The sequence below is a fragment of the Halichoeres trimaculatus genome, unplaced genomic scaffold (assembly GCF_033239565.1).
Source record: "Halichoeres trimaculatus isolate MK-OKI-2021-1 unplaced genomic scaffold, fHalTri1.1 fHalTri1_scaffold_2, whole genome shotgun sequence".
In the NCBI taxonomy this organism is placed as follows: domain Eukaryota; kingdom Metazoa; phylum Chordata; class Actinopteri; order Labriformes; family Labridae; genus Halichoeres; species Halichoeres trimaculatus.
Window position 1 is genome coordinate 9,989,187 of NW_027437180.1, and position 21,595 is coordinate 10,010,781.

The 21,595-nt window shown below is 41.4% G+C and overlaps 1 protein-coding gene across 1 annotated transcript in view; it reads left to right on the plus strand.

Moving 5' to 3' along the window:
* The first annotated feature begins 12,029 nt into the window (after positions 1-12,029).
* sorcs3a (sortilin related VPS10 domain containing receptor 3a) overlaps positions 12,030-21,595 on the plus strand; it is a 402,752-nt gene continuing 393,186 nt past the window's right edge. Inside the window, exon 1 of the mRNA XM_074686947.1 lies at positions 12,030-12,871. Within this exon, the coding sequence (XP_074543048.1) occupies positions 12,194-12,871 (678 nt within the window). The 5' untranslated portion in view covers positions 12,030-12,193. The remainder of the gene's footprint in view (positions 12,872-21,595) is intronic.

Here is a 21,595-nt window from a genome sequence, read left to right on the forward strand (position 1 = left end):
CACTGACTGACAACATTAATGAATAAGGACCTAACTGCCCGTGTCTTCACATGATGAGATAGGTCTATTAATATCAGCATTTTGGAAATTTACGCATTCACAGAGTCTGACTTTTTTTGCCAGCAATCCCTCCGGCTTCTCGCGGCTGCAGTCGTGTTGCTCCTGGCCTGGATAACACTGCGGTACTCCTCGTACTTTTGCAGTATTATTTGCTGCTCCTCCGCCTTGAAGTAGGCTGCTCTCGTCTCCATTGTGAAAAATGCTCCGGGGCCGCTAACCACGCCCATTTTATGTGTGCGCGCATAGATCCCAGGCAGATTCACTTATCGGGTTGATAACAAGCTTCGTAGTACAGCAGATCTGCATGACGGAGATCTGGTGAAGTTCAGCAAGTTGTCGCAGAGTTATCCTGGATGACTTAATCCAGCTTCGTAGTACAGGCCCCTGGTCTCTGCAGCTTAATCTCTTATCTGAGGCACATGGGAGGAGTGACAGGGTGTCCAGAGGTCCAAGGTGTATTAGAGCTCCAAAAAAATCCAAATCAAGTTTAGGAACATACACTGGAATATAAAATGGCTACACATTTTTCAGTCTGCTTCGTTTATGTACACCAACTTTTTTTTTTTTTTTTAAATGGGTATCTCAAGCTTTCACAATCCTCCTGAACACCTTCACCTCCCTCAGCTTTCTGCACTGACTTTTCCACACAGGTCATGGGTTGCAGCAATCACTGGACTACACCAGCCTGAATCTCTCTTCACATGTATGAAGTAAGAACTCTTTGCATCTTGAATCAAAACCTTCTTTAGTAACTGAAAGCTACTCAGCTGGGAATCTGATTGACTTCACGAAGTAGTAAAAATTGCACTTGCTGGTTTTGAACTCCTATTACAGATGCTTAGGTGACTGGATTGGTCTGATTTTCTTTTTTTTTTTTTTTTAAACTGTGACTTCTTTTAGCGTCCTTCTAGTTCTTTTTGCTTTACTTTGTTTCTGTCGGGTAATCTGGCCTGTTCACCCTGGGGGTTTAAGAGACTACCCAGGTCGGTAATGTTCTCTCAGGTTGTTCAAAGAGTGAAATATGAAATCTGTTGAATTGTTTGTTCAAATGCTGACTCCATTCCTTTATTTTTTATATATTTTTTTTTTTTCAAAGATTCTGTCTGTGCAGAGTTTCAAAAGATCTTTGGAGCCTTTCACACAAAAGCCTCTTTTGTATTTATTGTGGACCAATTTCACATTTATTTGGGACAAAGAAACAAGATGACAAGAGAACTTTGGAGGTATTTTTGAAAACCTGGATTTTTGTCACCAAATACGTTTTCTTTTCTACTTTTATATGAGTTCAACAACTTAGTCCCCCCCCCCCTTCCTGTGTGATCACCTGACCCCTCCCTAGTATGTTTCACCTGTCTTATTTCCTGTACTCCCTGATCCTTTATATTACCAGTATGTTCACTCACCATTCACCAGATCAACTCATGCAGTTATCAAGCATTCTTCATTTATCCAGCTCCTTGTGTTTAGACCTCTTTTCCTACTCCTGTTCTTGTCTGTCACCATTTTTGTGCCTCTGCCTGTTTTATTGCCTACTGGTTATGACCTTGAACAAATAAAGACGGCAGTTTGGGTAAAGACTACTGGTGCCACCTCTGAGTTCTAGAAATATAAACCAACAATAACTTATTAATCCTCAGAAATAGCAGTACATTGTTTTGTGTACAACACTAGTCTCTTACTAGCTAAATGTACCACCCATAAAGTACAACAGAACTCGAGGTATGGACTGAAAAGCCTGAGTCCAGCCCAGGTCTTTATTTTCGGGACTTGAAACACAACTTGAACTCATACACAGGTGACTTAAACCTGGACTTTTCACTTGGCATTGACTGCACTCTTACACTAAGCAACATGGCAAAAGGGGCACAACAAATGCTGCTTTTAAAGATTGTACAGCACATGTAAGAAGGCATCTCATTGAATACATCCTCATTACAAAGAAGATGGGCTGTGAATTTTCACCCGACTACATGTGTGGTGGACATTTTTGTAGATCCTGCAGTAGCCACAGTTGGTAGCAAGGGGTTGAGGAGATATACTGTATCAGACAATGTGTAAAAAGATGGTCAATATGACAGCTTCCTTAAGTGAAGCCAAAAGAGAAAAAAATATATATAAATAAAAATACAGCCCTTAATTGACTGTCAGCAGTTCAGGTCATAAATCCTGCACCCCCTGTCCAAAAACAATGCTAAGTATGTATTACCATGCAGGCTTTTACACAAGTAGTCATCAAGGACTATTTGGTTGGGAAAGCTGTGTTCATAAATTCAGCTCTTGCACCATTTCAGAATTTATCTGAGTAGTGGAAAAGTGGTGAGAGAACATAGGTGCTTTTTAATTGCAGAAAGTAGGGTCAAAATGTAGCTGTGGGGCATTGAATGTACCCCTTGAAATGGCATGTCATGGGGATAGTACTTTCCAGATGGCCAGGAATTGTGGAGGGTAGGGCCTGCAAGCTAATGTGTGTGACATTTAAAGAGCGACCCTGTAAACTGGAGACCTTCAGCTGAATGTGTCAGAGGGTATCGAGTTCACGACAGCTGTTGACCAGAGGGAAAAGTTTTCAGAAATGCATCCTAGTGTAGTCTATACACATAATTATTTCAAAGTCTTTTCACAGGATAATTATGTAAGGATAACCTACCACGGAAGGATGCCTCCTGCAGAAGGTTGTCAGTTGGTTTTTAAGCCAAAACAGGGGTCGATCTCCACCCTCTTCATGTTTTTGATGGTAGAGCACTCCAGCGTTCTGTGGGTTGAAACTGTTTTGAGCTTTTGAAATGACTTTGATGGATTTCCCATGAGCTCTTGTCTCTTTCCAAGTGTCAACAAATCCATCTGCAGTGAAATAAAGTACATTTTGAACCAGAACAGGCTGAATATCTTCCATGCTAACAGGCTAACGGCAGTGCTGCACATCATTTCTTATGCTGCTTGGTTTCAAGTGAGGTCCCAGCCCTTCTCCTTCATCTTATGGAGAATTGGGACCACCCTTCACTAGATATGCATGCACAAAACCAAGGGCTAAGGGGTAAAAGAAGGGCCAAGAGGTAGAATTGGGAGTGGCCCTTCATCCTTTAAGGATCCCTCAAGGATAAGGACAAGGATGGATTTGTTTAAAACAGTTCTGACCCGAGGGAGGCTTGACATTTCATCAGAGTGTTAAATGTGTGTTTTAGCCATCACAAAGGATGTGACATCAAATCTCAGATCCCTTTTGCAAATGTCGGCTCAAAGTATGTCACCAGTGTGAGATTTCTCAGCTCAAATGTCGGCCCCACGTTTTCATATTTTATATCCAAGGGGAAGAAGATGAAGGTGTATCTTTTAAGTTTTCTACATGGTCAGTGAGTTCTACATGACCCGCTGCTGTACCATGCAGTTAAAGAAGAGTTTTTGAATTATTTGATTTGAAGTGTGTTTCTTTACACCTACGTTTTGCTTGATCATTTTAAATAGTGTGGATTGTATTGGACACAGTTTTTTCAACCTTTGCAATCTCTGTTCCCTTTGTTCTGAGCTAAATGAAACTTCAGAACAGAGGGCAGGGTCTGCTCCAGATCACTGCCTCTGGTCCTTGGTTCATGAAAACAGCTCAATATTAGCAAAGACATAAAAGTTGCAAGCTCCTTTCTAAAGTGCTGCTCCAAGATACAAAATATGTCTCACTCGGAAGTTGATTGATTTGAAAAATTCCATCTGATTTATCATTAAAAGAGATTAATAATTTCCACTCCATTAGTAAGCCATGGTAATTGATGAATGGCAGCATCACAAGAGATGAGAAGTTTCATTCACTTTCATTAAAATCTCATTACATGTCTCTGAAATATTTCAGTCCTGGCGTACAGTCGCTGTCTCTGTTTCGATAATAGCTGTTCGGGCTTTTTCTGTGGTGATGGTCTGCTTGGTCACAATCCCTTTAGGGGAGGGAAGGTGAAAGTCCAGGACTCATTACAGAGATCATTCATTATTCATACCCAGATGTATAGATATACTTTCTTCCTGAGAGTCACACGAGATTACTGAGACCTTGTTTATGGGTTATGACAGACGGGACAGTATAATGGCACAGATCAGACGATAGGAGGTTTTATCTGGACAGTGTATTACTCTGCTAGCTGTGTAGGTACACAAGGCAGCTTTACATCTCTGTACTAAAAGGAAAACTTTCACCAATGGCTAAATGGAGCTGTGGATAAAAGTTGTATGCAGTCTCAAAAGAGAGATTAATGAAGCTATACATTTTCTAGTCTTTGATTAAATATCTCCAAATCATAAATGTTATTCCAAGATGCTTTATAAACACAGCAGTTACATACTGTCTGATCTCATCTTAAGTCACCCTGAGTAGAACATTTTGAAGCAAATAGTAAGGTCAGATGTCTTTTAACATGGCTGTTTGGCTGCCTGTTAGACAGCTTTCACTGTAACATCCAACAAAAGAGGGCTATATTTAATGGGAAGTGTCATTTATGGAATATTTTCCACTGAACATAAAATATTTGAATAAAACTATGTAGGAGATAATGTTAGTTTTGCATGTACTTTACTGTTCAAAAGCTTTAGAATAGCCCTTTTTTTCTTTTTTCTTTTTTTTTTCTTTTTTTTTTTAAATTGAAAATGATGTAGTTTCTGTCTCATTGTATTCGGAAATCAAAGCAAAGGACAAATAAAACACTTAATAACACATTTAATTGTTTCTGATTTCTCTATCTTCCTCTTTACACTTAAAATTCTTCTGGCAGAGCTTCGACTGATGATTTGGCTCATTATCTTGCTGTGGGATGAACCCCTGACCAACATGGTGGACACTGTATGGTGGAGTACTGTGCAGGTTAAGGGTGCATCTCACCCCGTACAAGTCACAGACCCTGGATCCAGCAAAACAATCCCATACCATCATGGTTTCTCCCCCATGTTTACATTTCTCTTTAAGAAAGGCCTGTTTTTTTATGTTCTGTTGCTCCGTCTCTTTTATCATTACTTGCCTTTTCCAGGTCATTTTTATAGAATTTAACTACTTTCTGCCATACAATACTGTTCAACTATTCTTATGTAATCAAGACACCTTGAGATGCCTGTAGGAACTTGTAGCACTAACTTTCAGTGCTTGATCAATCTCCATTGCTGCAGAACAGCGTTGTTAAAGGGCCATTTTGTATAAATATGAAATTTACATTATTTTCCTATTTTGGGTAACTTTAATTTTACTTCAACTGCTTGAATTTGTAGAATAAATAAATAAATAAATAAATAAATAAATAAATAAGACAAGGGGGCCATTCCAAAACTTTTGACCAGTAATGTAGTTATTAGTTAGTAGATATAGAACCCCAACATAAAGTAGAACATTTTTATTGTCCATAGACACCCGTTAACCATACATCATCAAGCTTATCACCAGGCTACCAACTTAATTTTTTTTTTTTTTTTTTTTTTTTTTCAAAGCTTAATAGATTAATTTATTTATTTTAAATGATTCATGGTTAGTTTTTTTCTAGTTTTATTTTTTCTAAAATAGTCCCATGTTGGCAGATTGTGTTCCACAGCCATGGATTATTATCTACCTGTTGCGGTAGAGCTAACATTATACTGTCTTCATTCGGCTCTTCTTCTCTGAGCTCTGCAATTGATGAACAAATTGTAACAACTCTGCTGTTATCACCTCTATGGTTTAAGTTTATTTGTAGAAAACAATAACGTTTCTTTCAGCTGCTTTGCAACTGTTGATAAGATCGCTGAACAGGATCCAGTTTAAAAATGTCAATGTTGTTTTGCCTGTTGGATTAGCATGCTAACAGATGCTACAGTTTAGCCACATTGTTTACCAATATAATGCAAACAGAAACTTTTGGCCTAGCCTCACCTTTTTCTCTGCAGTATCAACGATGATAAAAACGGAAGCCTGTAAACTGTCTGGCCTCACTTTGTATCCAATATGCTTTTCACACTGAAGCAGCTGTTTCCCTCTTCAAAGGCCTTCGCTCAGTGAAATATCTCTACACAATAGAAAAGCTGCCTTGGCATTGAATGTTAGGATCTTGGTTGCACCAGTTTCTATGATGCAGCTCACTGTCAGGTTGAGAAAAAAAGGTCTTAAACTGTGTCTCATTCACCAAATGTTACAGTGAGTCCCTTACAAAGAGCAACAATAGATTTCTTAACAGCATAAGCAGCTGGCACAAGTTTGGATTGACACCAATGACAAGCGTTCACCTTTTCAGCTGCTAAGACTTTCTGTAAAGCACCACTTTTTATTCACTTTCAGACATCTTACAGACATGGGCATTTATTCCCAGTTTTATTTCTTTTCACTTTGCAAATTTGTGGATCGCATTCACCGCCTTCTTGCTTGATTTTGCTTTCTGCAAGCTCCAAGAAAAAGATGCTCTTCAAGAAGCCACTTAGTTCATCTGATGCTTTTTGTTGCTTAGTAGAAACGTGTAAAGTGACTCTCCAAAGCTTTTGTTAAGAAAACATTTACTTCCTGTGGCTGAAAGTAAATCCAAGTGAGTGAACCTGAACAGTGAATTATTGAGCTGCAGGATAAATGAAACATATAAAAACGATACATAAAAGCAAAATCAGAAGACCACAACACATGATGGAAGCACAGATCATATGCTCTTACAACCTGTGGTCTTTTTTTGTGGATAAAATCTGATTTACTCTCTCCTTTTAGTCTAATGCTAGCCTTTTTTTGTTATATTTATTGATAAAGGTGCTTTTCAAACAGAGAAACAAGGGTTTACATTCAGTTTTGGGTTAACTAATCTACCTGCCTGGCCAGGAAAGTAGTACTTCCAAAGATCCAGAGACTATGAGGGGCAGGGCCAACAAGATGAACGTTTCTGATTGGTGGAACACCTGCAGTGATTTACTTAATCCTCCTCCCACAAAAAGATGACAGCCAAGCTGTGATTGACTTGGTTTAATAACTCCTGAACAATGGTCTTCTTTGAGCCTGATACACAGTAAAAAAAAAAAAAAATCTGTTGTTTTCATAGAGAAAAAAAAAAAAAAGAAGAACAGCAGCTGTGTTTCCTCCTCACTCACGGTTTCAAAACATCATCCCAACACAAATCAGTATTTAAAGGTAAAGTGCACTTAAATAGTTAAATTAATGGAACAAAAACTTGTTTTTTCTTATTTAACTTTACTTGAATGATTTGATTCTGGGTTAACAGTGCAGAACGAAGAAAAGTTAATTGACAGAACAAACATCGCAACCATGAGCGAGAAGGGGGCAGCATTTATGGACTACCTTGTGTTTCAGGTGCAGTTTAATGATGACGTCTGTCCTTTGGCATTTAATCTTGTGGAATTGTTTAAGAAAAATAATAATAATAATAATGTTCTCATTGTCATTTCAGTCTCATTTCAGAAGAAGATTTGGTATTTTTCAGGGAAATTGAATAGGATGCATGCCAGTCTAACTGAAAAAAAAAGATAATAATAATAATAATGATGAAAATACCCTTGTGGTCATGCCAATTCAGCGAAGAATAGCTACTGATTTTAATGGTTTAAAAGGTAATTTGTTTGTAAATAACATTTTTAAACTGTAAAATTGACAGGCTCTTCTGTAAAGCTGATAACATTTTTTACCATAATTTTTTAAGAGGGATGCATCCCCCTGAGAGTTGTCAACCAATGAGCTCATTTTTGAGCCAAAACACTGGTTCATCCCTGCTGCCTTCATGCTTTGAATGGCAGAGTGGTCTAATGTTTCAGAGGTCAAAACTGTGTCATACTGTTTGAAATGTCTTGTCTCCTTTCAAGGGTCAACAAATCCATCTGCAGTGAAATCAAGTTCTATCAAAACCAGTATAGGCTGAATATCTGCCATGCTAACAGGCTAATCGTGGTATATGTCTCCTTCTGTGTCATTATTATTAAATGTCTGACAGCCCTCTACTGGTCAAGGGGTGTGTTGCAATCCTTTTTTTTTTTTTTTTTTTCTTGATTTGCAAAATCTACCTCAGGTCTTTGGTTGAGTTGGAAACTCAGGCAAACAATGGGCCAAGGGTACCATGTAGTTTTTGATATTGTTTTACCAGGAACCAAAAGTCACCTGACTTTTAAAGGAGTGTTTCACAAACTTGGGTTCAGCTGTGGAGTTCACAGCAAAAGCTTCACAAAAACATAAACAGAAAAATTAATCTGAACTTCCTGCAGACTGACAACTCCTTCTTGTTCATTTTTTGTTGATAAGATAACTCTGCAATTATCTGAGTGTTACTGTGAAGTCTTCACAGATCACCACACTGTACAGACTTTGAATCTAAACTTTATTTAACACTTTAAATAAGCCTCTGTAGACACTTTGGATTCCTCCTTGTCTCTGTTATCCATCCATTAGCTTCACACACTTATCCTCTGAAGGGTCACAGGGGAGATGGAGACAATCCCATCTGACATTGGCCACCCAGTCCAGTCAATCACAGAGCTGACACCTAAAGACAGACAACCATTCATGCTCACATTCACACATGCAGGCAGTTGACCTATGGGTGTGGGCTGTGGGAGGAAGCCAGAGGTGTGGGGAGACGTGGGGGAGTGAGTCAGCAGCGTATGATGGAGCCAAGCTGCACTTTACACCGGGGGAATGTGCTGCTCTGTTTTAGAAAGATCACTCGGATTACTTTGTGTGTAATACTGCCCTGATTCTCTCCACAGGATACCTTGATGCAAGGAGCTGTCTCTTTTTGCTGCTGGAGCTGGAAATCCACAAAAATGTCCTTTTCTCACTGAAATGAGCGTTAATATGTTGAAATTCAGACATCGTCTCTGAGTGTTCCCTGACGGGCAATTTGTGGGCAGTCAAGTTGATAGACAAGGGCACAACATGCTGGATCATTAATGAGCAGCCCTGCTGCACTTAGGGCTACACACCCAAACACTCCCCCACACATACCAGCTCTCTGTCTCCCACTCATGGCACCAAAACACGTGCACAGACATCCCCTTCTTTCATATCACCATCCCATCCGTGCTTTGATGCTCAGAGCACGGCGGCATTGTATCCCGGCAAACCTCGCTCCTCTCCCTCTCCCTCTCTCATGCCTCTAGGCACTGCTTTATTTCCCCCTAGGAGTGGTGCAACTCCCTGCCAATTCTTCCCAATCCATCAGTGAATGTTCTCCCCCCCTGGGGCTCCACGTGTTCCAGCCCAGCACTTTTTTTTTTTTTTCCTTTTTTTGTGTGTCAAATAACTTGAGAGTGACCGAATCTTCCCACTGCAAAAGGAGATGTACCTCCTCCTTCTTCTTCTATATTCTGCACATTATGACAAGAAAAAGATGGGCCAGCTATAAATGAGCAAGTTTCTGACAGCAGTGACATTTTTATTAGAGCTGATCAGTGGGGGGGAGGTGGTTGCTGTCTAAAAGACAGAAAAGGCAGAAAAGACTCAAGTAGACAGCACATTTGGGAAGTATTCTTCTTTTATTACATTTTGTTGTGGTATAGCCTGATTCAAAATTAAATACATCTATTTATATACTCACAAATCTACACACAACACCCCATAAAGACTGCTTTTTTTTTGGAAAGTTTTGAAAATGTATTAAGCATGAAAACTGAGATATCACATGTACATGACTATCCACAGCTTTTGACATGAATCTCTAAACTGAGCTCAGGTGTATCATGTTTCCGCTAATTGTCCTTCAGATGTTCCTACAGCTTAATTTGAGTCCACCTGTGATAAACTCAGTTGATTGGACCTGATTTGGAAAGACACACACCTGTCTCTATAAGGTCCCACAGGTGGTAGAGCATGTCAGTGCACAAACCAAGCATGAAGTCAGAGGAACTGTCTGTAGACCTCAGAGACAGGATGGTCTCCAGGCACAAACCTGCAACTTTGAAGGTCCCAATGAGCCCAGAGGACTCCAACAACTGTGAATAGAAGAAGTTCAGACTCTTTCTAAAGTTTGATGCTCATTTAAAGTGAGCCATCAGGAGAAGAAGGACCATAGTCACAAGGAGGAGACCAATACCCTGATGGTCACTCTGTCAGAGCTCCAGTGGTCCTCTGTGGAGAGAGAAGAACCTTCCAGAAGAACAACCATCTCTGCAGCAATCCACCAACCAGGCCTGTGTGGTAGTGTCGGCAGACTGAGTCCACTCCTTAGTAAAAGTCCCATGGCAGCCCACCTGAGAAAGAAAGTTCTCTGCTCTGATGAGACAAAGATTGAACACCAGGCGTCATGTTTGGAGGAAACCAGTCACTGTTCATCACCTGGACAATATCATTCCCACAGTGAAGCATGGTGGTGTCAGCATCATGCTGTGGGGATGTTTTTCAGCAGCAGGAACTGGGACAGATAAATGCAGCAATGTACAGAGACTTTCTGGATGAAAACCTGCTCCAGAGCACTTTGGACCTCAGACTGGGGTTCATCTTTCAGCAGGGCCCTAGGCATAAAGCCATTATACCAAAGGAGCAGCATCAGGACAACTCTGTGAAGGTCCTTGAGTGGCCTTGACACAGCCCAGACTAGAATCAAACAACTCTGGAGACCTGAAGGAGCTTGAGAGAAGCTGCATAGAGGAATGGGCCAAACTACCCAAAGACAGGTGAGGCATCACATTCAAAAAGACCTGGGGCTGTAATTGCTACAAAAGATGCTTTAACTCAGTATTATGAAAAAGAAGGTTAATTTTTTTTTTTGTTGTTTTTTGTTTTTTGAAAAAATATGAATTTATTCCATTTTGTAATGAGGCTGTGAAGTAGCACAATGTGGAAAAAAGTGATTCTGGATTTACCAAATATATTTTTAAAGCTCCAGCGAGTAACTTTTTTTTTTTATGATTTTACAGCGCTCTGTAGACAAAGTAGAACCTTGTGTCTTCTCTGTGTTTGTCCTGGGCACACACCACCTGCTACGGATGAATTTATTGTACATAAAGACATATGAATATTAATTTCAGTCTGTTGCATGACCAGCTGAAAACTCCACACAGGAGCTTTAAAATAAATGTCAAAACATTCAGTCCCCAATAATGTACAGTTCAGTGTGAAATGGTCAATAATTATTCCTTTTTAAGAATGGGACGGAGGACATCATTCAAGCTTTTGTGTTTTCTTTTTCTTTCTTTTTTCTTTCTTTCTTTCTTTCTTTCTTTCTTTCTTTCTTTCTTTCTTTCTTTCTTTCTTTCTTTCTTTCTTTCTTTCTTTCTTTTAAACAAACCTTACTTGACTATTTTTGCTACGTAACACAGTTTTCTTTCACCATTGAATTTATATTGGGCTGAGTGTAACACCTCTAAAAATCAGCTTGAAGTTCGATCACAAAGTGGAAAAGCACTGTAATCTGAGCTCCCACACAAAATTACAAAAAAAAAAAAATGTCTAAAACATTTGAAGAACGTAAAAGATCTTTCTTTTAAAATTGGGTGGAGTCTGTTTTAATAAAGCTTGATACTTCATGTTTTGGCCACATCATCTTTGGATTTTCCCCTCTGATAAAAGCCTCAATCAGACCGTCCTGGTGTCAGACACACTTTTCTTTACACAGGGGACAATAATTTGATCTTTTTTTCTAGGAAAAAAAAAAAATCATTTCAGAGGAGAAAATATCTCTTTAAGGTTAAAGTGGTATATGTCTGTTTCTTAACTTGCTGTATATTTAACTTCTTCTTTTTCAAGATTTAGCATAGAAAAGAACCTCTCTGGGTTTATATTAATCCTCTCATAAATTAAATATGAATCCATTATTGAAGAAAAAAAAGAGGAAATGGTCTCCATAGGGAGGCTATTTCGTGTTGTTAAATCTTAACGACTTCTAGCGCAGGCAGCCGGCTCAGCACCACGGACAGCTCCTCTCTCTCCTCCTCTCTCCTTCCCTCCCTCCCTCCTCCCTCTCTCTCTACCCCTAACTGTCTCTTCCGGGCGCACACTCGGCAGCTGGCTGCTATACAGCTCCTCCCTCCTGTGTGGTGGCTTTCCCGACCAAAGATCCTTGGACGTGAACAGTTTTGCTGAGGAGCACTTTTCTTCCCCCCAAACAAGCAAACGGACAAAAGAGGCGTCAGTTATTCCGTATCGACCTGAACGAAGGGAGTTGAGGTGTCGGATAAGGTCTCCAACGGTCCCTCACCCCCCAAATCTCTGTCAGCGATGGAGACTTGGGCTGGCTCCTGCCCAGGCTTGCACTTATCTCTGGGTATCTGGCTGGTGATAGCCGCTCATACCCTACAAAATGCCAAGGCGGAGATAACATGCGCATCTTGCCCGTCGCCACTTCAGCTCAACCTGGAGGAATTACAGCTGGGGATGCGCTCTGACCCCGCAAATGAGACGGGGACTCTTAAAAGCATCCGAGTAGAGTTTGTGGAAGTCGGGGTTACCGACCAAAACGCTGGAGTTGAAAGCGATGGTGATACAGGCGTTTCTGTGGAGGATGCCCCCCGCTTCTCCCAACATGTCAGTTTGGAAAGAGTGGGTGCTAAGGAGGACGCGCTGGGCTCCATGGAAGAAAGTAACAGAGGCGGTGATGGGAAAGAGGAGCCCGGGAAGGGTGAGGATGTTGCGCTCCAGAGAGCGAAGAGAAGCGGTGCTGAGTTTTCTGAGTTGAGCGCGAACGGGTGGACCGGCGTTGATGCGGGCGCACCGGAGGATCGAGGCACGCTGTTGGACGGGCTCAACAAAGGCAGGTCCGAGTTCAGATGGAACAGGGACGAAAGGCGAGGGAATAACAAGCAGGATGAGCCCAAGCTCACCAGCAGCACTTTCGCTCTGACAGGGGACTCTGCCCATAACCACGCGGTGGTCTACTGGTCAGGGCAGAACAGCAGCGTAAGTAACCACTGGTTATTACACATTTATCATCCCGACACTCTGTTTCTGATCACGACTCGACATAGAGTCTTTCCTGAGAGCGGAGTATTTGGAGCAGCTGGATGAACTTATCCATGACGCACAGAGCGGAGACTCAGTGCTCTGTCGTGCCGCTGAGTTAAGGTTCATTGTTAACAGGTGCACTGGAAGCTACAGAGGCGCATCGACCCTCACTGTTCCCTAAATGCCAGACATGTGCAGAGACTGTGAATCGTATTTGGCTGCGACCTTTGACTCGCACAGAAATTACGCACGAAGACCCCCTTTGTGTTGCCGCGTTTTCTTTGCCTGGTTTTGAGCTTTCATCCCAAAATCTGCTCTTTCTCTTCCGTGCATCGACCAGGGGTCTTGCAATTTGAGTGAAATACTTGGTTTTCTGATTTTAAAGCTGGAAAATATTTATGATTTAGTTGCAGCGAGTTTGAGATACGCTGCATGATTCATTCCTCCCAAATGATGCGAGGCTTTTTCATCCAAACTAATTGATTGGGGGAAGAGGGAGTCATAAATTATTGCTCAATCTCCAATAAGCCTTTAGATTCTTTAGATTAGTAATTTCTGTATGACTGTTTGAGGTTCCCCTGATTATTTTTTGTTGATTTTACTGAATGTGTGAGCTGAAGATTTCTTGTGTTTTTAATTTTATTGAAGTAAAAATAATGTAAACAGCAGTGAAATTATTGCACTTCAAAAGGTGCATTACCACAGGCTTTCCAAAGGGGGTGTTTGGATGTTTGAATGTTTGGTCTGACTCCTTTCTGCATTTTTACCGAGCAGAGGAAGTGCCTTCCTGAAACAGCAGGGCCTGATGATGCCAATAATTAAAATATGGCAGCACCTTGACATAAGATAAGGCAGTTGCATTAAACATCTCCACTTTTTGATTTAGTTCACTTATTTTCTTTTGTTTCTGCTGCATTCAGAAATCCCACGCTCTTATCTTTGGACTTGAGGATTGATGCTTGATGATAAAAGCTAAAGCCAGCATTGCTTACCTTGCCCTCTGGGTGCAGAGGACAACATGCACTCCTTTGGGTGTCACAACATAAACGTATGGGTCAAAAGCAAGAGCGACCTGCTGTCATTGTGTGTAAATCTTTACACCAGCAGTTCTCACCGCACCTTGTATTCCTAAAATGACACTGGCTGTGCTCAAACCCGTCATCCATACCAAGAGGGAGAAAACCCTGCCCCTCTTACACAAGAGGGCCCTCATAGGAAGAGAATAATGAGACAAAATTAATCAAAGGCGTTTACACAGCCGTGTAGGCTCACATCGAGCCGATGGGCCCTTCTTTGTGGTCTTACGAGCTTAATTTGTTGTTGTGCCCCCCCTCTCCCGCTTTATTCCATTTGAAAAAAAATCCCACATATTCAGTCTTGTCTGAGCTGATTACCACTCGGTGCATGAACTTGTTTTTTTACCCGCAGTGAAGACTGAGGCGATGTGTGGGGAACATGTTTGTGTGTGTGCTTGCATTTGTGTGTGCGTGCCTGTATGTGTATGTGTGTTACTCTATGACTGTGTGCTGGACAGAGGAGGTGAAGAGGTTGTTTTGTGCTGCTGTCCCTTAGCTTTAAATCTTTATTATCTTCCAGATTGAGGCCTCTGTTTTTCAAAGCTTCCTCCATTTGCTGCACAAAAAGGGAAATCAGGGCTGGCCTCGGGAGCGTCCTCATGAGAGGGGATCTGCTACTTAATCTTCATTCACAGTTGGTGCTTGTTGTGGTGATGAATGGAGTGGGAGACAAAGACTCTGAGCTTGAAGTCCTCTAACCTAACTGCAACAGTAGTTTAGTTAGAATGAGACTGAGTGGCTGGTTGACCGGCTGTTCAGATTAATGACCTGCTCCGTGGAGCCACCTTGACTTTGACTTCTTAATTCCTTTCCAGACAATTGAAGGCAAAAGTGACAAGGCTAATCCTGTTACACATTAAAGGCAGTTTTTGGTGGTGGTTTTTCTCACATTCATCCAAAACTGGTGAAAATATTCCACAGCAAACATTTGTGCTGCACATTCTGGAGCTGCTCCGTGCCCACTCGAGTCAAATCTTCGTTTTCACAGGAAGCTTCAGGACACATCTCAAGCAGTGCTTTTTCACTCAGCTCCATCAAAAAAAAAAATCTACCAGGTCTATTTTCTGCAAAACCTCAAAGTGAACCGAGCTGATCGACCCAAACAGGAAGTGAGACAGGGGAATGGCACAGAGGATGGGGTCAGGTTAGGAATAAAAACACCATAAAGCACCGACTCCTCACCTGATCGCATTGATCAGAGAACAGAAAGTGATGATGAATAACGGCAAAGAAATCTCAAAGAGGCATTCAAATGTGCGCTAAATCATCCACATGAAGGTGAAGTAATCGATCTGTAGTATGTTGTTCCCTGTTCTCTGATGTTGTTGCGTCACATCAATACTCCCACGTTATCTTGGGGAGTTCTCACGGGATTTTATGATCTCATAAGTCCAGCCCCTTTGAACTGTGGCACGCTGCAGGACGGGTTCTAGTAAAGAGAGGCATGGAGCAAAACTGTGCTGGGGATAGAGCTTTCTGATACAAACTAATGTCCAACTAATGGATATCATGGGTTAGTCTGGGTTTGTTACTCAGCATCACCTTATAAAGGGTAAAACAGTTATTGTCACAGTTTGGAGGGTTAACTAATCCATTGACCCTTTAGAGCAGGTGGGATCCACAGCGATCTCATTTGCATATTAAGTTTTGATTGGCGTTACACTTAAAACCAGTTAAGATAGATCGCTTATTCTTTTTGCATATAAAATCATGGGAGTTAGACTTTAATGTTGTATTTTCAACATGTCCCAGAACACTGTTTCCTCATATTGATTTGCTTAAACAGCAAAAACGTTATGATCTAGACAGCTGTTCACACTGCTTTCTACATCGAAAACTTTTAAATTGTCATTTGAGGGGTGGAGGCATACATTTCTGTATTTAAAAAAAAAAAAAAAAGTGTGTAAAATTTTCAGTTTTTACGGTTTATTGCAATGTTTTTTTTTTTTTTTTTTTAGTAATTTGTTCAATTAGTCTGGACACAAGTCTTAATAGTTAATCGAAGTTTGGGATATATGGGTTTTAATGAAAGTATAGTAAAATTTTTACACAGGCAAAAAAAGACACTACACCTTGTAAAAATGTGAATATATGCTCTGACAGACTTAATATGGTAGGTCATAAAGGGTCAAATGTGAAGTAATCCAGATCAGTCCTTTGGTTGTAATCCACCTAAATCTGATCAGACTCAGTCTGACAGTCTGTTTGAAATTAGCTCAACTTGTGACATCACAAGGTGGGAAATCGAAATCATACCTGCCCCCTCACCTTCAGAGCCTCTTATGGATCTCACATTTACATGTAGCTGGTTGTTATTTTCAACATCTTTGTTTACATGATGTCCCCAGCAGTAATTTGAACATATTAGTGTCACTTTCTTACAACTCATTAAATAGAAAAACACACGGTTTAAGCGGTCACACGCGTTCAGATCTACCCAAGGTTGATCTTTAGCTCTGTCACCATTGACAGGTTGATGTATGAAACAAGAGTTAAAATGACACAAGTATGAACTGACCATATGTCTTCCTCTGTCTGCTCTGCATCCACGTCAGAGTCAGCTCAGGTCTCCAGCAGACATATTTTTGGGGGGCATGCTCGTTAAGGTGATGTTGCACGGGACTCGATGAGGAAGAGAGGGGCGGGACTTACAGGTACTCATTTGGCTTTAAAGGGACACGCAGCAAAACTGACCATTGAGAGAAGCTTGTGCTTGATCATGTTTCTGAAGACAGATGACTTTATTCTGCTCTTTGTGGTGGTTATCATTGCTCCGTCTGCTATTAGCATGTTTTTAAAAAGCACTCTCAGAGTCCAGTTCATGATGTCTAATAGCTAGTTGGATCTAGATGAAGAAAACCAAGCAGCTCTTTCATTTGCGGCAGGAGGGAAGCAAAGAAATGACAGAACCAGGAAGTTATCATGGTCACTGCTTTGAAATGTATGTATGAAATGAATAGTCTAATTCTAAATGTCATTGTGTAGAGGCCATCCAGACTCAGGCTATGCCTTTAACCAGCGTTCCTTTCTTTCACTTCACTTCTCTTTCAACTCTGACCGCAGATCCTGTTGTGTGCAAGCTTCTGTCAACAGTCGACAAAAATTCTTGACATCCCCATGTTCTGACCATTCCTTTATTTGAGCTGTAACCATTCAATTCCCTTCCTTTGTCAGAGGTCGAAGTTGTCTAGACCCAAACAAATGATGGAGTCAAACCAAGAAGCCTGATTCTGATTTAAGAAGTTGTTCTCCCGACCTTTGCTGAAGATATTTAACTCCCACCTGTTCAAACTTTATTTTTTGAGGACATAAAATGATTCTCAGCTCGGTGACTTACGAGCTGTTTGGTTCAGTGGCTCTTGCACTGACCATAAATTCACAACATCTTTGGTCCAGAGACTTTCTCTCACTCTTATTTCAGCCGGAGTGCTCGGCCGTGTCTTGTACTGTGACTACCTCTGGGAGGACTTGAAGCTGCTGTGTCTTCCCTGGGGAGGGAATAGCGTGTCCTCTGAGGCGTGTACACAAAGCTAATGCACTCTCTCTGTCTGTCTCTACCTGTCCGGCTCGCCGTGTTTTCCTCCTTTCTTCCTCTCTGTCTGTCATCACATGTATCCTCATGTCTTCACCTCGAGTTTACGCAGGTTCTGTCGACACCTAAACCTTAGACGCCGGCTGAAAATGTTGAGGAAGCATGTCGTTTATAATGTTCTGTGGCATAATTCCAGCGAAGCATCTCGAAAGCTAAGTGAGAACTTCTCTCTTTAAGTATCTCTGAGACTGTGTAATCCCTCCACCTTCAGCCGGCATGAGCATAATGGCATTGTGACTGACAGTGTGAATACAAAATGGATGGCTTTAGCAGCGCCTCCCTCGGCGTGATCTTGAAAAATTCATCTCGACTAAGGAGGCCTTGAGATTCCCTCCTTACAGCATAATCGCAATAAATACATCCCATTAAAAAAGCTGTGACCAGAAACGTTAGCGTATCGATGACTCCATACAGAGTGTCAGCGTTTCGGCTGATCGACTGCGATTTTTCACTCCTGGGTGCATTTTTTCCTCCCGAACCACCACACACGGCGCTGTCTTTGATGTCCCTTCATCCATTGGGGCATTAGCATAAGACAGGGGGAGTAAAGGCTCGGCTGGAGTGGTCTTTAAAGTGGTGAGAACTCACACAGAGACAGGTCAGTCATATCTGGCAAGTCATCAATGGAGCTGTGTGTGTGTGTGTTTGAAATCCCCCAAATCCCTCTTGGAGGAACACATACAGACTCTCATGAGTGGCGTTTGAAGGCAAAATGTCAGGCAGTGTGAACAAACACATGAGCTGTGCAGATACAAAATGCATCTCTGCAAGATGATGATTTATTTCAAAGTAGGAGCTGATGAATGAACGTTTAAAGGAAACCCACATCCTGCAGAAACATGCTGGAGTACTTAATCAGCCTGACTCGATGCTATTTGCATGTTACAGTCATTAAATGCACCACCGATATTGCAGAAGGAGCCCGCAGACCGAGCAACAAGGACAGACTGTGCGTAGCATTCCCAACTGCAGTTGCTGCAGCAGCAGGGAAATGATTTAGGGTGTAGAGGCAGGTCCTGTTCCTGCTCACTCTCCCTCAGCCCATCTCACCCCTCAGCCTAAATTACTGATGGTAATACATTATAAACTTGTTTCTTCTCTCCCGTTCCCGCTACCCTGGTGGCTCTCTGCTCTGGAGGAAGGGAGAGAGGGAGAAAAGGAGAATGTCATAAATAATGTAGTTTTTCCAGTGGGCTTCATCTCCAGGATCCCTCAATCTCCCCTCCATTTCCCCCTCCAAATTAGTCCCTACAAATTTGCTTCTTTTCCTCTGTTGTTTTTATTTTTTTCCCCCACTCTTGGAAGTGTGATCCTGTGGGCGATGAGCCATGTGCCACAGAAACATGAATGGGGAATCTGTCTTGTCTGGCCTCCAGTGCTTCAGTCTTGGCCGCAGTACAGTGAGCTTTCTCACTCTTGACCTCCCAATTTGATGTGGTGTGTGGTTTAAAAACACAATGTGACACCCAGTGTTTACACTATAAGCTCAAGAAGTCAAAGTCCATGTGTAGAAGGTCACAACCAAAAAAGGCATTCAAATGTATTTTCTGGAGATCTCTATGCTGTGTGTTTTGTCTTTAAGAGTGTACTTTCTACTTTTAAGAAATGCCTGAGGACTAGGGATGGAACGGTTCTTATCATGGTTTTGAGGTCACAGTTTCGGTTTGGTTTGGTGAACATTGTTGTTGCTTTTAACACCCCAGATTACTGTATACCCTAACGACTAAAATACACCAAATACGTCTGCAGTGTGTCTCCAGTTCATAACAGCAAACAGATCAAATAGGTTGCATTCAAATCAGTGTGTCAACTTACACTGGATCTGTTCCGTTTCATTGCAGTCTGTCTGCGTGGTTGTCTTGCAGGTTATATGCAGCCATCTTTGATGGACACGGAGCTGTGATGCATGAATTCAGCAGAATGAAAGATCGAGCCGGACAGGAAGTTGTAACCAGAAACGACCTAAAAAGACCCAGACCTTCAAAATAAAACAGGCCATGTCAAAATCAGTTCGTATTTAGCTTGACTACGATTTTAAACGGTCATAATAAGTGGAGCTAGACCAGGAGTCAACTGGTTTAAGGGTTTTACAGCCCAACACGGATGAAGAGAGACTTATCAATGGAGTTGGAAGAGCAGGAACTCCTCGGTCTGTGATTCCAGCTGTCTGTCAGCCATTCAGCTTGTTGGATTAAACACGCAGCCAGAGTAAGGTGACAAACACAGTAAGGACGTAGCGCAAAGAGTCACAGTGCAGACATATCTGGTGTATTTCAGGCCTAATGATCCACTACCAACAGATTATTTTTGATGAATTCTGCCATGTATAGTCATGAAAAACCTGAAAGAATGAGGCAGTTTCCTTTTTAAAACATCATTGAAGATGACTGAAACATTGCTAGTTTCAACATGCCAACTCCTCAGTAAGGAAAGTCACTATTGGCTGTCCCAGAAGTCACCAAAAGTCACTAATTGACGCTGCTGTCTAATTTGCATAATAATCAATTTGCATGCAATTATCATGGACTCTGTAGGAGAGTGAAATAAGGTGGGAGAGACAGAAAGCAAGTAAAACACAACATCATTAATTAACTTTCTTCTGTCCATTCTGTTTTTTTTTTTATGTCGAAATATCATCTCTCCTCCTTTATCTGGGCTGGGGACCAGCAGAAGTGACCGTAATGAGACACACACTTGTGCAATTTTGTCTGCTGTGAGTGAGGGCTGTCTGTGTTTTGGATAGAGGAGGGACTCACACATGCTGACCATTAAGGAGATCAAAACACGCTTTAACCTCAGAATTTCCAAATTCCAGAAAAGTCAAAGAATTGTTGTCTTAAAAAACTCAGCAGAGGGTCCAAAATGTCATTAAATGTAGCGACAAAGTCTCAAAGTTGGCAACACTCAGTCGCGGTTTTATCCTCCACTTTCTTGGCGCCGTCATCAGAGCTCACACTGAATCTAAAGTGCCCCCAGTGCAGCACACACATCCCCACAAAGTGTCCTGCTGTGCTCCTTCACCTCGTGTTGCACAGGCATATGATTGGAGCAACATACTGGCGTCAAACTGAGCAGTAAAATGAAGAAAAAAGAAAAAACACAAACAGTACGATGCACAGGCACCCCAAATCTAGTGAGGAAAACTGAACAGTTCAGATTTTTTTCATTAAGCGTTCCATCCCTACTGACTCATCTTCAGGGAACACTGAGCACTTAATCTGACCCTTCTCCTCTTCGTCCTGAGGGGTAGAATGAGTCAGAAGGTCTCGGACCCAGCTCTTAGAGAATATTTAGCCGATTGTTAAATGTTGCTGAAGGTTGGACTATATTGTTGCATTAAATACTTGTGGTTAAAATAGAGCTTTTCCATTGCAACAAGTACAATGAAATTGCAAACTGTAATTAGTTACAGTTACCGTAGTTATAGCAACATTATTCTACATAGGAAAATAGATAAATAAATAAACGAATAAATACATAACATTCTTCTTGCACTTAATGGCAGCACTTGCAGCCGAATAACTTGTAGCAATTTGTTGCACTAAGGTTTTCCCTTCTGTCTAAATTCTTGCTTGTGTTGTACGTTGCTTTGTACAAAAGCGTGTTCTAATTAAAACTGTAGAACTGTTTAGCTAACAACTCTTTTTTATGGTCTATGATCAGAAAAATCCATTCAGTGTGGGGAAAAAAAGGACAAACCCTTAAAATCTCATCTTTATGTCAGCGAAAAAAAAAAAAAATCCATCCAGCTCTTTCCTTGTATCCAGAGTGAACTAGGTCAGCATAATCTGGGAATATTTAACATTTTATAACTCCTGTTAAAGGTCACAGAACACACTTAAAAGTCTCACATAATGTCAGACGTCTCCTTAGCCCCCGCTCTCAAAAACGCCCCAACATTAAAGAAGCCATTCAAGAAGCCATCCAATCAGGGCGCATTGCACCTGCTGCCACAGCGCCACAGATCTCGCTAAAAGCTTTAAAGGTATATGAGCATGTGTGTGAAGGAAG